This window comes from Oncorhynchus nerka, linkage group LG20 (genome assembly GCF_034236695.1).
Source record: "Oncorhynchus nerka isolate Pitt River linkage group LG20, Oner_Uvic_2.0, whole genome shotgun sequence".
In the NCBI taxonomy this organism is placed as follows: Eukaryota; Metazoa; Chordata; class Actinopteri; order Salmoniformes; family Salmonidae; genus Oncorhynchus; species Oncorhynchus nerka.
In genome coordinates, this window is record NC_088415.1 from 35,189,031 (window position 1) to 35,205,583 (window position 16,553).

A 16,553-nucleotide genomic window follows, 5' to 3' on the forward strand; every position below is an offset into this window, starting at 1 on the left:
TTTAGGCTTGCCATAACAAAGAGGTTGAATACTTATTGACTCAAGACATTTCAGCTTTTAATTTCTAAAACATAATTCCATTTTGACTTACACACAATCTACATTTAATCCATTTTAAATGCAGACTAACACAACAAATTGTGGAAAAATTCAAGGGTTGTGAATACTTTCTGAAGGCACTGTATATATCACTTGAGCCAGACTTGTTTTTTGTACAAACTGCAAGCAAAAACAAACAAATCAATCAATGTCATGCACACCGTTTTCACCTTCAGCCTTATCTATAGGCTCAATCTTTCAGCAAAACTCAAAGGTTTTTCAAAGATGAATGGACAACAGGCATTTTCCACTGGAAATACTGCACTAACTGTAAGTCACTCTAGCTAAATGACTAAAATGCATGTAAATATAGACATGGTTGATTGAAATACTGATGTCACGGAATAGAATACAGTGTTACTTCCACTGTAACGATGTGCGCTGAGAGTCAGGAAGCAACTTCATGGATTGAGTGATTTAATAAAAAAACTAAACATAATACGAAACACGAACAACGCACAGACATGAAACAGAAACAATAATAAAGAAACCAAAGAGAGTTACATATAGGGCAGGTAATCAAGGAGGTGATGGAGTCCAGGTGAGTGTCATTATGTGCGTAACCATGGTGACAGGTGTGCACCATAATGAGCCTGGTGACCTAGAGGCCCGGAGAGGGAGCACACGCAATATCCACAGCCTTATTTAATCATGTACTGATATTTTGTTCCGTTTGAGGAAAGACCCATGTGGTCACTTTACAGAACTAATAAAATCCTTAAAGCAACTACCTCTTTCTCAGAATATACTGCCTCGCCTCCCGCGTGGCGCAGCGGTCTAAGCCTGGGTTCAATCCCAGGCTGTGTCACAGCTGGCCGCGACCGGGAGACCCATGAGGCGGCGCACACTTGGCCCAGCATCTTCCGGGTTAGGGGAGGGTTTGGCCGGCCTGGATGTCCTTGTCCCATCGTGCTCTAGCGACTCCTTGTGGCGGCCCAGGCCTATGCACACTGACTTCGGTCGCCAGTTGTACAGTGTTTCCTCCATCACATTGGTGCAACAGAGTCGTGTTTTGGAGGACGCGTGGCTCTCGACCTTCGCCTCTCCCGAGTCCGTACGGGAGTTGCAGCGATGAGACAACACCGTAACTACTAATTGGATATCAAGAAATTGGTACAAAAATAAAAGAAAGAAAGAAGGAAAGTAAATACAGCCTCACTGAGGGGAAAGGGACAATAATCCACAAGGGTAAGATGATTGGTAAAGGTACTTTCACTAATCACTGTCCTTCTCATTCTTAAAGGAGGACTATTGTCATGTGACAATAGTCCTGAGGAGCCAGGGTGCTGTATGCCTGACGTGTGTTGTAGTTATAACATTGTCTACCGTACAAAAAATACATACATTTCCTTTGGTAGAATACATGATTTTAAACTGCTTGGAAGGAGTAAGCATTAACTGCATCGGAATATTATGTTAAGAATTGTAGTGCAGGCTTCATGAGCATCACAAGCATAATATTTTCTAATCTTTAAAAATTGTGGGTCCCACCCATTCTCAGGTTGCCTGGAATTCCCATAAAATGAAATCAAGCCAGGGTGCGGCTAGATTCTTGGTCAATGCAGGCTCCAACCTAAAATACCTGCTGGGAATATGTTCTGTCCTGTTCTATTTTCCATCAGAAAGGGGGTTGCTCAGCTTAACAATGTGAGGAGACGAACATGGGTTGCAAGCTAGTGTAAACACAAGCTTTGGTTCACTTCAAAACAAGACTCTGACCTCTCTCTAAACACTAAGCTACACACTGTCAAACATGTCGCTAGGCCTACACTAAATATTTGTTAGGCAACATTTGACAAACTGAAGAAGACATGTTGACAGATAAGGACATGAAGCTGCTCATTTTCATTCTTGTTATTGAAGTGTGAGGTGTATGTAGGGGGTGTGAGTGTTTGTGTACATAGCGTGTACTTATGTAGTGTAAGGTGTAGCCTACTTTACTTGACAGGATAATTGCCCTAGTTTTATTAACTGGGTTGAGGGTGAGGCCAATACAAAGGGAATGAGAAACTACTCTGGAGAAGAAACTGTAAACATTTGTTTACTATCATAAATTAAAATACTCGTATTAATATATGATAACATTATAGCTGACATAAGGCTATCATTATGTTGGAGGTATAATGTTATCAACTGAAAAAGTGTAAATGTTCCCACAATAATGAAACCTGACCTTTTATCTGATTCAATATCACTGCTACCAGCACAGAGTGGAATTCCACTAGCAACACAAAGCTAGCCTTACCTTGGGCTGGGTTTCGAATAGAAAAGTGCTGACACTAAATCACATGTGTCAAACGCATTCCACTGAGGGCCAAGTGTCTGCGGGTGTTTGCTCCTCCCTTGTACTTGATTTATGAATTAAGGTCACTGATTAGTAAGGAACTCCACTCACCTGGTTGTCTAGGTCTTAACTGACACTAGGCCCTCCATGGAATGAGTTTGACACCCATGCACTAAATGGTGATACGTAGCCTTCACCTTTATCAGCAAGACAACAGTACTTTCTGTTTGTCTCTCTGACTCCGAGCAGGATGGAGCGTTTTTGGCAAGGCAGCATATGCATTATAATACGAGTCTGAGTCATACTGTATTTTCACATTCTCAGCCTGTTTGCCTGGCCATGTCCAACCTAACACGCTTTGCACCACATGGCCCCCAAGCAAAGATGTACTGTGGCTTTAGTTAAGTCTCTTGTTAAAGTAAGAAGTCATGGTACTGTGGCTTTAGTTAAGTCTCTTGTTAAAGTAAGAAGTCATGGTTGAGTAGAGCTCAGGTAAATACACACATGGACTGCAGATCTGCAGGTGGTGTGAAACAGCTAAGAGGGTGAAAAATACACCTGATCCAAGCAAGAATACTGTTTCGTCATGCCTCTCCTCCACAGTTCGGTATCTTAACCCAATGAGTCCCACCATCATGCTGGCGTGATTTAGGACTTCTAAACCGTCTAAAACATAGGTTATTTGAGCTACAGACTTCTGGGTTGTACCATTAGATTTGTATATTTCTAGCATCTGTTGGTACCAACCAGTGGTACAGTTCAAGTCAGAAGTTTACATACACCTTAGCCAAATACATTTAAACTCAGTTTTTCACAATTCCTGACAAATAATCCTAGTAAAAAATTCCCTGTCTTGTGTCAGTTAGGAACATCACTTTATTTTAAGAATGTGAAATGTCAGAAAAATAGTAGAGAATGATTTATTTCAGCTTTTATTTCTTTCATCACATTTCCAGTGGAACAGAAGTTTACATACACTCAATTAGTATTTGGCAGCATTGCCTTTAAAATGGTTTAACCTGGGTCAAACATTTCAGGTAGCCTTCCACAAGCTTCCCACAATAAGTTGGATGAATGTTGGCCCATTCCTCCTGAGAGCTAGTGTAACTGAGTCAGGTTTGTAGGCCTCCTTGCTCGCACACGCTTTTTCAGTTCTGCCCACAAATGTTCTATAGAGTTGAGGTCAGGGCTTTGTGATGGCCACTCCAATACCTTGACTTTGCTGTCTTTAAGCTATTTTTCCACAACTTTGGAAGTATGCATAGGGTCATTGTCCAGTTGGAAGACCCATTTGCGACCAAACTTTAACTTCCTGACTGATGTCTTGAGGTGTTGCTTCAATATATCCAAATAATTTTCCTGCCTCATGATGTCATCTATTTTCTGAAGTGCACCAGTCCCTCCTGCAGCAATTTTTTTTTCTGAGGATTTGGCTGATTTCTTTTAGATTTTCCCATGATGTCAAGCAAAGAGGCACTGAGTTTGAAGGTAGGCCTTGAAATACATCCACAGGTACACCTCCAATTGACTCAAATTATGTCAATTAACCTATCAGAAGCTTCTAAAGCCATGACATAATTCTCTGGAATTTTCCAAGCTGTTTAAAGGCAACTTAGTGTATGTAAACTTCTGACCCAATGGAATTGTGATATAGTGAATTAAAAGTGAAATAATCTGTCTGTAAACAATTGTTGGAAGAATGACTTGTCATTCACAAAGTATATGTCCTAACCGACTTGCCAAAACTATAGTTTGTTAACAAGAAATTTGTGGAGTGGTTGAAAAACGAGTTTTAATGACTCCAACCTAAGTGTATGTAAACTTCTGACTTCAACTGTATGTGTGATTAGTGGGGGCTTAGCAAGAGCGGTGTTTGTGAGACAAGGGCGGATCCCGAAGGGGCCCGGGGAAGGTTTTTTTTTTTTTTACAAAAACATCTGTAGAGTCAATGGTTTGAGCTACAAACTACTAAAATCTATGAAAAGCTGAGACTCCCACGAACATGCACGTGTAACATGTTTTGCTCTATGATGCTCACAAACTACACAAGAGTCATTAAAAGGTAAGGAGTTCTTCTACATAGAAGATCACAGTATTATAGTGCCTATAATACTGTAATGAGCTCACATAGTTGCTGTCACAAACTCCACACAGTTGTCACTGACTAGTTGGATATTCATTTTCCCCTGAGAAAACCATTTTTGTACTTACAGCATTCATATAAATACATTTTTTATCAGGTTTTTGCTTTGGCAGACCTCATGTCAATAAAATCATGAATGCAACTGTTGATGTCAAATTGTAGCCCTGGTTGTCCTGAAAAGAAAATAGTTCAACATTTCATTGTGAGGGTAAATATTAAGGCTGGACAAGCAGATAAATGAAAGTCAGATAAATGAAAAGCAGATTTTTGCTGGGGTCTTGGGACTGATAGTGAAAGAACAGCCCTTAGCCGTGGTACTGTATATTGGTCATATACCACACCCACTCAGGCCTTATTGCTTAAAAATAAGCTAGTCGTTTCCATGGAAACGGCGAGGAAAAGACAGCTTGAGGCTAGTCTTACAGAGAGACACTGGCCCAAACCTTGAATGGCGTAGCATCCAAGAAGTTGTCAGTGTTAAAGTTTAGCTCTTTACATGTCCCTCAGATTTCAACTGACCATTTCCCACCTTGTCTTATATTTGTGAGATGATTCACTGTCCCATAGAGAAGCACAGGAGGAGCACAGCAGGACCCTCACATTGCTTCCACCGTGACATGGAATGTCACTTCAGGCAACAGCGTAATACACACAATTCCACTTGGCAAAAAAACCTGCTTTGCATATCTGTGTCAATTTTTTTTTAAATGCAAGAATATAAATGTCATTTTCTAAAATAACTTATGCCAACACTTATTATAAAGTCAATTTAAGCAATTGAGTCATCACCGGGCAAGATTGCAAAGGAGGTCGTGAGGGGATTGTAAGAGAATTCAGCTGAAAGCTCAAACAACGGTCTTCTTCTAGCTCCTGTGTATTGGTTACCGAATAGGAACACTACCAGGACTTGTTCCATCTATTTTTCATTTGATGATCATTTGAAATGCAGAATAACATTGGAATAATGCAGTAGTGGTGCATGGGAAAATCACTGGGGAAGCTAATCCAGAAAAAAAGCCATGTTACAACCTGTGTTGTGAGAACTGTGTTGTTTGCTCTAAAACCTGCTAGTGATATATAGGCCTAAGGCCGAGACAATAAGAAGACACGGTGGCAGAATAAATTCAACCACACATTTATTTTAGTACAAAATCGGAGAGCAACATCTTGAAGTGAAGTCCACAAAACAGATCGCTTGTAACAAACAGTTACATGACCTACAGCATGGTCAAGCAAGGTAATGTTTCCAACATTTTTGGACCACTAAAACAACTATTGATTTTGAACAACAGAGAGTTACCGCAAGTCACAGAGAAAACAGGAGCTGCCTCCACTATTCCAGCACCATTTCAACTTCAACATCATCTCCCCTTTGCTTAGTCTAATACAGCGACAACTAAAAGATACCAAAGACGATTTAGTTCAATTAACGTGTTGAACGTCCATCCTCTCAGTCCAGGGGCACAATGTATCAATTAATGGTTGGATCATAATCACCTTTATAATCATTGTCCAGTACAAAGAATTAAGTACAACCACATGTCCAAATCCCTAACTCTGCATTTGAATAAAGTGGAATAAAGCTGATTCTATCATCCACACTTCCACTATTCAACTGACTAGAATGACTGTGATGGAAATAGAAACTTCTCATAAAAATAGATTGGAAAGAGAAAAAAACACAAAAAGCCTCTGGACAATTGGATGCCACACCATCCTCCCATTCAATGTCTGACAAACAAATATTGGCCAACAACAATAGTGAATGAGCCCAGGTCCAGGGCCAGCAGGCTGACTGTACTGTATAATGTGGGCAACTGAATGAGCCCATTGATGGAGTAAATGAGAGTGAAGTGGCTGAATGTGCACATTGATGCTCCAATACAGTGGAGTACAGTGTAGCTGGGACTATGAACACACAATGGTACCAGAGCAGAGCATGGCGATGCTGATAGGCTATGCTGTCGCTAGCCCTGCCATAACAGATCAGACCAGTCACCTCTGAGACAGACAGAGAAACACATGCTCTGTTCATCTTTCCCTCCATCCTGACTAGTCTCCCAGTCCCTGCCGCTGAAAAACATCCCCACAGCATGATGCTGCCACCACCATGCTTCACCGTAGGGACGGTGCCAGGTTTCCTCCAGACCTGACGCTTGGCATTCAGGCCAAAGAGTTCAGTCTTGGTTTCATCAGACCAGAGAATCTTGTTTCTCATGGTCTGTGTCCTTTAAGTGTCTTTTGGTCAACTCCAAGCAGGCTGTCATGTGGCTTTTTACTGAGGAGTGGCTTCCGTCTAGCCACTCTACCATAATGACCTGATTGGTGGAGTGCTGCAGAGATGGTTGTCCTTCTGGAAGGTTCACCCATCTCCACAGAGAAACTCTTGAGCTCTGTCAGATTGACCATCGGATTATTGGTCACCTCCCTGACCAAGGCCCTTCTCCCCAGATTGCTCAGTTTGGCCGGGCGGCCAGTTAAGGGAAGAGTCTTGGCGGTTCCAAACGAGAATGATGGAGGCCACTGTGTTCTTGGGGATCTTCAATGCTGTAGACAGTTTTTGGTACCCATCCCCAGATCTGTGCCTCGACACAATCCTGTCTCGGAGCTCTACGGACAATTCCTTCAAACCTCATGGTTTGGTTTTTGCTCTGACATGCAGTGTCAATTGTGAGACCTTATATAGACAGGTGTGTGCCTTTCCAAATCCTCTCAAATCAATTGAATTTACCACAGGTGGACTCCAATCAAGTTGTAGAAACATCTCAAGGATGATCAATGGAAGCAGGATGCACCTGAGCTCAATTTCGAGTCTCATAGCAAAGGGTCTGAATCCTGATGTAAATAAGGTTTTTTAGTTTTAATAGATTTGCTGTTTTCGCTTTGACATTATGGGGTATTTTGTGTATGATTAGTTGTTTTATTTAATCCATTTTAGAATAAGGCTGTAAAGTAACAAAATGTGGAAAAAGTCTAGGTGTCTGCATACTTTCCGAATGCACTGTACAACCAAAATTGGTTTGACATCCCTGCCCTAGAGGCACCATTTCATCCAATTTTAGAGCGCCTTGGAGATTATTCCACAAGAAGGTGCAAAAAAACTCAAATGAGATTTACCTAACTCAGTGGAGATTTTTATTTTTATTTTACATTTATTTAACCAGGCAAGTCAGTTAAGAACAAATTCTTATTTTCAATGACGGCCTAGGAACAGTGAGTTAACTGCCTGTTCAGGGGCAGAACGACAGATTTGTACCATGTCAGCTCGGGGGTTTGAACTCGCAACTTTCCGGTTACTAGTCACACGCTCTAACCACTAGGCTACCCTGCTGCCCCAGGATAGAAGGGATCTCCAGAGTTAGCCACCCCTGAGACCGGGTCTGGTATCTCGTATGTCTGTAAATTATCAATGAAGTAAGGTACGGCGGAAGTTTATGCTGTATAGGGCTTTTACAGTATAACCAAAAACAGTGCAATGCGTCGATCTACGAGACTTCAAAGAGGGCCAGCCTATTTTCTAATACAGAATTCAGTGATGTCTACTGAACCTATCGCCCATATTAAAGCATAGTGTGCTATGATGAACTGCATCCAATGGCTTCAATACAGTGGCAGCTGCATTCATATAGACAATATCGCCATAGTCTATAACCGGTATGATTTGGCATGACCTATTCCTATGACATAATCCCCTTATAAATAATAATTTCTTAACTAACTCATCAACATTCTTTCTGAAAGATAGATTTTCGTCAATCCAGATGCCCAGATATTTATAAAAGGGGGACACGATCAATGAGGGCACCATCTAATGTACATATGCATAAATCATCAGTTCAACAAAGGCTTTCTGAAAAACAATAAAGGCAGATTGAAGCTCTGAAAGAGCCTGGTCAACCTTGGGGGCAATAGCGTACACAACAGTGTAATCTGCATACAAGTGTATGTTACACTTTTTTTGCAGATAGACCAACATTGTTAATATACATTTAAAAGTACAAGACCTCAAATCAATCCTTGTGGGGCAGTGAGATATATATATTTTTTTTTAGACCAGAGGGAAGAGTGCCTCCTACTGGCCCGCCAACACCACTTCCAGCAGCATCTGGTCTCCCATCCAGGAACTGACCCGGACCAACCCTGCTTAGCTTCAGAAGCAAGCCAGCAGTGGTATGCAGGGTGGTATGCTGCTGGCATAATCCATACTGATTACAGACAATCTTTGAATCAATAAAGAGTAGTCAACAGTGTCAAAAGCCTTTGATAAGTCAAAGAGGGCAGCACTTCCTCTTATCCATACCCTTTACCACATCATTTAACACCAAAGTCACAGCAGAGATGTTGCTATACATCTCGTAGCTAGGAAGGGTCTAAGCTGACAGTTGATTAATGATTCAAAAGGTTTTGGCTAGGCAAGACAATTTCGAGAGGGAGCACACGGGCTGCCTTCCAAACCCCGGGGAGAGCACCTGAGATAATCGTCAGGTTAAAAATATGTGTCACTGACTCCACAATCAGGGGAGTAGAAAGCTGCAGCAAGATAGAATCAAGCAAATCAGCCCCAGTGGATTTTTTCTTTTTTTTACATCAATCTTAAGCAAGGTATCTAGCCCTAAGGGTAGCCTACTGTATGCATATCCTAGTTCAACCTATGCTTCCCCCTTTTTCTCCAAAGCAGGGTAGCTTTCCGTAGCTTTCCGTGAATAAATATGTGAATATGAATGTCAGTGTGAATATGAATACTGTTCACAGTGTTTGAATACAGCCCTCTTGTATGGCCTAGATATCCTGTTTGTTTTGCCCCTGCCCTGAGAGAGCCACTTGGACAGTCTCTAAAACTCAAGAGGCCTTGCCTTCCTGTGTAATCATTGGCTGATCTTTTGTCATGCAAACTTGACCATCAGGACAAAGAAAAGACGCCCACTCCATGTTGTTTTTGTGTTCTGTAGAGACTAGAGATTGAATCATTTAAAACTAAAACCCACAACGTTGGATACAACCCTCTCATAAGGAAGAGACAGGGTGTTCTTGTACTGTAGATGAGTATTGCTCCTAAACAACATTAAATTGTAAGGCATCTGTTCATCAACTGACTGGGAATATCATTGGAGGAAGCTGCTCTACTCAAATCAGCTGACTGCTTAGAATATCATTTGCTGTTGGTCTGATCCACATTCACAACAATGACCCTTTCCACTTGTTTGTTCTTGAACAGAGTCTACACCAGGGATCATCATGTACATACATCCACAGGCAGTTTTTTTATTGTGCGGATGATCGGGGGTGCATAACATAATTACAAATCATTTGTAGACTGTAAATTGACTGCAAGAAGCCCAAACGGATATAATATTTGACTAAAGCATATTATAAACTGGGTAGTTCGAGCCCTGATTGGCTGACAGCCGTGGTATATCAGACCGTATACCACGAGTATAATTACGTTGGTAACCAGTTTATAATAGTAATAAAGCACCTCAGGGTTTGTGGTATATGGCCAATATAACATGGCTAAGGGCGGTGTCCACGATGCGTAGTGCTTAAGAACAGCCCTTAGCTGCGGTATATAAAACGGCCATATACCACACCCCCCCATGTCTCTTTATTATGCGTGGGAATACTTGCTCCTGGTTTTCTGGTGTTTTTACAGTTTTTTATATCCAACAAGGAAAATTCACAAGACCACCAGTTGGAGAAACCTGGTCTACACACACTAATCATTGTCTTTTCTTCCCTCAGTGCTTTACATTGCACTGTAGACAAGCGAACAGGAGAGTAAAAATCCTCAGTGAGTGCATGCAGCCTCTGTCTGTGGTTCTGTGATCTTGGGCCATGGGGAAGATGACGCACTGGGCACACACTGGTTGAATCAATGTTATTTCCACGTAATTTAAATGGGGTTTCCATGTCCTCTTCTGTTAATTTCAATGAAATTATATTGAACCAACGTGGAATAGATTATGAACTGACGTCTGTGCCCAGTGGGGAGAGAGTGTCCTGATCTGGGACAAAGACATAGTTCACCGTTTATTTCATGAGTCCCATTAAGACTGTATGTGGAAGGGCCCTTCAAGATGTGTGCTTGAGGTTGAGACCATGGAGGAGACAACAACATGGAGGAGAGTACAGAGAGACAACAAATGTAACTGTCTCTCATTTAGGATATGACTGACGCTCACCATGGCTCACCATGTATTGGGCTGGCTTGATCGGGGGAAACCAAACCATAACCCGTGTCTAGTCAACACAAAATCCCCTGCATGGAGGCCTAAAGAAACCTCTTAAAAAAGAGGAACTGAGAAGGACTGACTAATGCAACACCATAGAATATACATATAATAAATCTCAAATAGTAAGAAGGACAGCAGAAGACCGATGAACGTTTATGGGTTTTTACTAAGAACTTCAGATCAGCATTACATTCACACGCCTGGTAAGATCATCTCAGAACAGCCTCAACTGTGACCCCCAAAACAACACCCCCATTAACCTCTTGCAGCTAGGCAGAAAGGAACTCAACACATAGCGGTATTGTAATGTATTGTCACGACCTCTCCTTGCTCATGGTCGACGTCACCGGCCTTCTAGCCATTTTCCTTTTGTTATGTCTTTGTTTTACACACCTGGTTTCAATTCCCCAATTACATGTTCATTATTTAAACCTCTGTTTTCCCCATGGTTTTTGTGTGTTTGTTCATTGTGAAGTGGTCAGTATTTCTGTGAGCTGGTGTGTTTCCCAGTGTGGGATATATTGTTGGTTTAATTTCTAGTAAAGTTACGTTTTTACTCAGTTCTGTGTCCTGCGCCTCACTTCGTCCGACCCTGTCACGCCCTGACCTTAGAGAGCCTTTTATGTCTCCATTTTGGTTTGGTCAGGGTGTGATTTGGGTGGGCATTCTATGTTCATTTTTTCTATGTTTTGTATTTCTTTGTTTTGGCCGGGTATGGTTCTCAATCAGGGACAGCTGTCTATCGTTGTCTCTGATTGGGAACCATACTTAGGTAGCCTTTTCCCACCTGTGTTTCGTGGGTAGTTGTTTTCTGTTTAGTGTTCTGCACCTGACATGACTGTTTCTCACTTTGTTATTTTTGTTCTAGTGTTCAGTTTTCAATAAAATCATGAACACTTACCACGCTGCGCTTTGGTCCGATCCTTCTTCATCAGACGACGACCGTTACAGAGCCGCTACACACTGACACTTGACATGTATACTGTGTCATGTACAGCTGAAGTTTACATACACCTTAGTCAAATACTTTTAAAAACGTGTTTTTTTACCATTCCTAACATTTAATCCTAGTAAAAATGTCAGTTTTTAGTTTTTTTTCTTATGTCAGTTAGGATCACCACTTTATTTATGAATGTGAAATGTCAGAATAATAGTAGAGAGAATTATTTCAGCTTTTATTTCTTTCATCACATTCCCAGTGGGTCAGAAGTTTACATGCACTCAATTCGTATTTGGTAGCATTGCCTTTGAATTGTTTAACTTGGGTCAAACATTTCACATAGCCTTCCACAAGCTTCCCACAATAATTTGGGTGAATTTTGGCCCATTCCTCCTGACAGAGCTGGTGTAACTGAGTCAGGTTTGTAGGCCTCCTTGCTCACGCTTTTTCAGTTCTGCCCACAAATTTTCAATAGGATTGAGGTCAAGGTTTTCTGATGGCCACTCCAATACCTTGACTTTGCCATGCTTGGGGTCATTGTCCATTTGGAAGACCCATTTGCAACCAAGCTTTAACTTCCTGACTGATGTCTTGAGATGTTGCTTCAATATATCCACATCATTTTCCTTCCTCATGATGCCATCTATTTTGTGAAGTGCACAAGTCCCTCCTGAAGCAAAGCACCCCCACAACATGATGCTGCCACCCCCGTACTTCACGGTTGGGATGGTGTTCTTTGGCTTGCAAGCCTCCCCCTTTTTCCTCCAAACATAACGATGGTCATTATGGCCAAACAGTTCTATTTTTGTTTCATCAGACCAGAGGACATTTCTCCAAAAAGTACGATCTTTGTCCCCATGTCCCCATTTTTTATGCCGGTTTTGGCGCAATGGCCTCTACCTTGCTGAGTGGCCTTTCAGGTTATGTCAATATTGGATTCGTTTTACTGTGGATATAGATACTTTTGAACCTGTTTCCTCCAGCATCTTCACAAGGTCCTTTGCCGTTGTTCTGGGATTGATTTGCACTTTTCGCACCAAAGTACGTTCATCTCTAGGAGACGGAATGCATATCCTTCCTGAGTGGTATGACGGCTGCGTGGTCCCATGGTGTTTATACTTGCGTACTATTATTTGTACAGATGAATGTGGTACCTTCAGGCGTTTGGAAATTGCTCCCAAGGATGAACCAGAGTTGTGGAGGTCTGAAAAAAAAATACTGAGGTCTTGGCTGATTTCTTTTGATTTTCCAATGATGTCAAGAAAAGAGGCACTGAAATCGAAGGTAGGCCTTGAAATACATCCACAGGTACACCTCCAATTGACTAGAATTATGTCAATTAACCTATCGGAAGCTTCTAAAGCCATGACATAATTTTCTGGAATTCTCCAAGCCGTTTACAGACACAGTCAACTTAGTGTATGTAAACTTCTGACCCACTGGAATTGTGATACAGTGAATTATAAGTGAAATAATCTGTCTGTACACAATTGTTGGAAATATGACTTGTGTCATGCAAAGTATATGTCCTAACTGACTTGGCAAAACTATAGTTTGTTAACAAGACATTTGTGGAGTGGTTGAAAAACAAGTTTTAATGACTCCAACCTAAGTGTATGTAAATTTCTGACTTCAACTGTAGATTTCTTCCCAATGCCATAAACATAGTTAATGGGGAATCCTGGTGCTGGCTCCACTCTAAATCCGTTAGATTGTGAACAGACTGGTACATTCTGAGGATAGTATATCAATATCAGTAGCCATGAAATGTACCTCAAGAAATATCTTACATGAAGTTGAAACTAAACACCTCTACAGGATGGGTGTGACAACTGGTGTTGGAAGCCCTGGTTGAGTTGAGAAGCTGCTCTTCTGACATTTAAATTAGACAAAGTCGAGTCACGGAAATACCACTCTGTAGACAACAGAATAGTTTAATTCCTCACAGTGAATGCCAATGGAATGCAAGCGCCAGGATAAGCTGATGCGGGAAATCAGACAGACCTATCAAAATGCCAAAAGTACAAAGTGCAAGGCCAATACCAAAAAGAACTATGCCAAGTCATTTTCCTGTCATAGCAAACAGATACAGTTAAAAACCTCCTAATTCTTTCCAATCTGTTTTCGACAAGCAAGTGGAATAATCTCTACTCCTCAGGGTTGCCCAGACTGAATGACACACCCCCACAACTTGTCCTTGAGAGAAGCTATTCATACATACCATAGAGCACCTGTTGAATGTGGTGTAAATTCCTACATAGTCTCTGTCTATAGGGGAGTATCCAGTATAGTCAGAGGGGAGACTACAGTCACCTGAGAGCTCTATCTACACTTAGCTGCTATTGGGAAGGATACTGTACAGTAGAACACAGAGACATAGAAGACTTCACAAACACGCGTGTCGACACACAAACTGCATACAGACTCTGTAAGTGAAGCAACGTTTTGCATAAAGAGAGTCAATCAAATGAAGATCGCTTGATAGATTGAGTAAATACACTCTGATTTGTTTACAGTTAACAGCCTGTCCGTGTGTGTGCGTGTTTAACTGCAAAGTGAGCCACACTGTCTACTCTAATTCAATCCAAACTCAATCATACCCTCAGCTCTCATGGGCCTGCCTGCCTCCCTCTACGATGTTCTTTACACCGTCTTATTCTATCAGAGTTCCTGTCTGTGCAGCTTCTAGTGAAACACTGTTCTCTCCCTCCTCACCACGCTGCACCCTGCCAAGCTTCCTGGGACTATCAGTCTGTCTAGGGTTTAGCTGGTGTTGAGTCTGTCTGTCATAGCTGATGTTAAATAATGCACAACCAGGGTCAACTGCATTGTAATGTACATGGGAGCACGGAATGGCACAGAGGAAAGACTAATAATCTATTCAAGCAGAAATCACATCCCTTGGTGAAAAGCAGGCAGGCTGACACATGCCCACACACACACACATGCCCACACACACACACACACACACACATACACACACACACACACACACACACACATACATACACACACACACACACACACACACACACACACACACAGTAAAAAGTGTTGTGCAGAGGTAGTTTGAGCAGCTCAGCTCTGTAAATGAGAACCGTATTCCCTCTTACCCGCCATACGCTCCAAAAGTGAAACTCCTCTTTCTCTGCGGCATGCCAGCTAATGGGGCGGGAAGTAGACCAACAGTGAGTGAGTCAACTCAGCACTGAATGGAGCCTATACCTCTGTCACTCACTCCCTCACGCTGACTGTGTGTTAGAGAGAGGGAGTGCGTGTGACTGTCCACTCAGCTCCACTGCCCCTCCCTCCCTCGTCCCCTCTCATGCCTCCTTAACAAACAGGGGGGATAATGAACAATTCAATAATTTGCTTATGGGTAGAACTAATGAGAGTACTATTTATACAAGGTAGATGAGGACAGAAAATGAGTGTCATTGGAGGTAATGTGATAGATGACAGAAAACAAGAATTTCAATGTTGTGAGAAACATGATGCAGCTATTTATCTTCACAATCTACTGGGAACTTGTTTTTCACTCTTCTCTCTCCCTCCCTCCTCTCTCACCCCCTCTCCCTTTCTGTCTCTTTCTCTCTCTGAGGCAGCTGGTCAAACAACCCAGTGCCGGTGGCTGTACTGATAAGGCCAAACAGATCATTACTCTTCTCACAAAGAGACACCACACACCAGCTCCAGGATATCAACTGTTCCAAGAGCTCCAAGTTACAAGATATGAGTCAAAGCTAGCAAAGAAGAAGTACCACTCTCTCTTACTACTTACTTAATACTACTACTACTACTCACTCAACATACAGTAACTTCCCTTAAAATGTATACTATAGTACAGGGATCATCAAGGAGATTCAGCCTCAGGACAATTTTTTTCTTGAGCGGATGGATGGTCAGGGGACCAGATTTAATCATTTGTAGACTTGAAATTGTTCGCAAGAAGGCCAAACAGATGTCATATTTGACTAAAACATAATCATTTCAAACCTTGCTTGCATTTGTATATACGATCACATCTACAGTATATATATATATATCTCTATTATGTGCAGGAATACTTTGGAACAGTTTTACCAAATTAAAATGATTTGGAACGGATTTGCTGTTGTTTTTACAGTCTTATACGCCCCGCAAAATAAATGTAAGCATTTGTTTATATTATTATTTCATTTTTTTGTGAAAACTTTGGGGGTGAAGTACAATCACTGCAGGCCAAATTCAGTTGGGAAACCCTGCTTTAGTACAACCCTAGTGATACAGAAGGGCTGTTTAGAGTGGATACCAGCCAGTGTTAAAGCCTGTAGCACTCTGTCTCTGTATCACTATAGTGATTGGTTTCATTGATTAACTGCAGTAAATATTTGGCCAGAGTAGCCACCTCCTCTGGCAGACAGTTCCACTTGACTCACTGGCAAAGCAGGATCATTGATACCACAAGAAGAGTCAAAAACATAACTTGGATCATTATATACACGCAACATTCAAGTTTTGGACAGTATAGAACACTTCATTTTTAAATATGCTTAAGACAACTACATGTACTGTGAATTACCTACAGAATTCAAAAAGCCATCATTGTAAGTGAGATACAGAGAACTTTTCTGTTTGGAATAAGATTCCATCTGACTGTAACTAATTCCATCATGAACCATTTTCCCCTTAGGGCCAGTGAGTTCCAACACTATAACTGTAGAGCACTCATTGTAATTGGATGGATAGGCACTTAATGCATCAATGTAACTGATCAACAAACATAATCAATTAGATACAGTTACACCATCTGTTTGCTCCAATAGCGCACAGTGCCTTCAGAAAGTATTCATGCCCCTTGACTTATCCCACATTTTG

General features: G+C 41.5%; 1 protein-coding gene across 10 annotated transcripts in view; it reads right to left on the bottom strand.

Annotated features, from left to right (window-relative positions):
• The window catches only part of LOC115102354 (rap1 GTPase-activating protein 1-like), a 94,846-nt gene extending 79,923 nt beyond the window's left edge, over positions 1 to 14,923 (bottom strand). For all 10 annotated transcript variants that reach the window (XM_029622227.2, XM_029622235.2, XM_029622231.2 and 7 more), the window contains exon 1: positions 14,810 to 14,923. In XM_029622227.2, the coding sequence (XP_029478087.2) occupies positions 14,810 to 14,853 (44 nt within the window). In that variant the 5' untranslated portion in view covers positions 14,854 to 14,923. The remainder of the gene's footprint in view (positions 1 to 14,809) is intronic.
• Between the last annotated feature and the right edge of the window lie 1,630 nt (positions 14,924 to 16,553).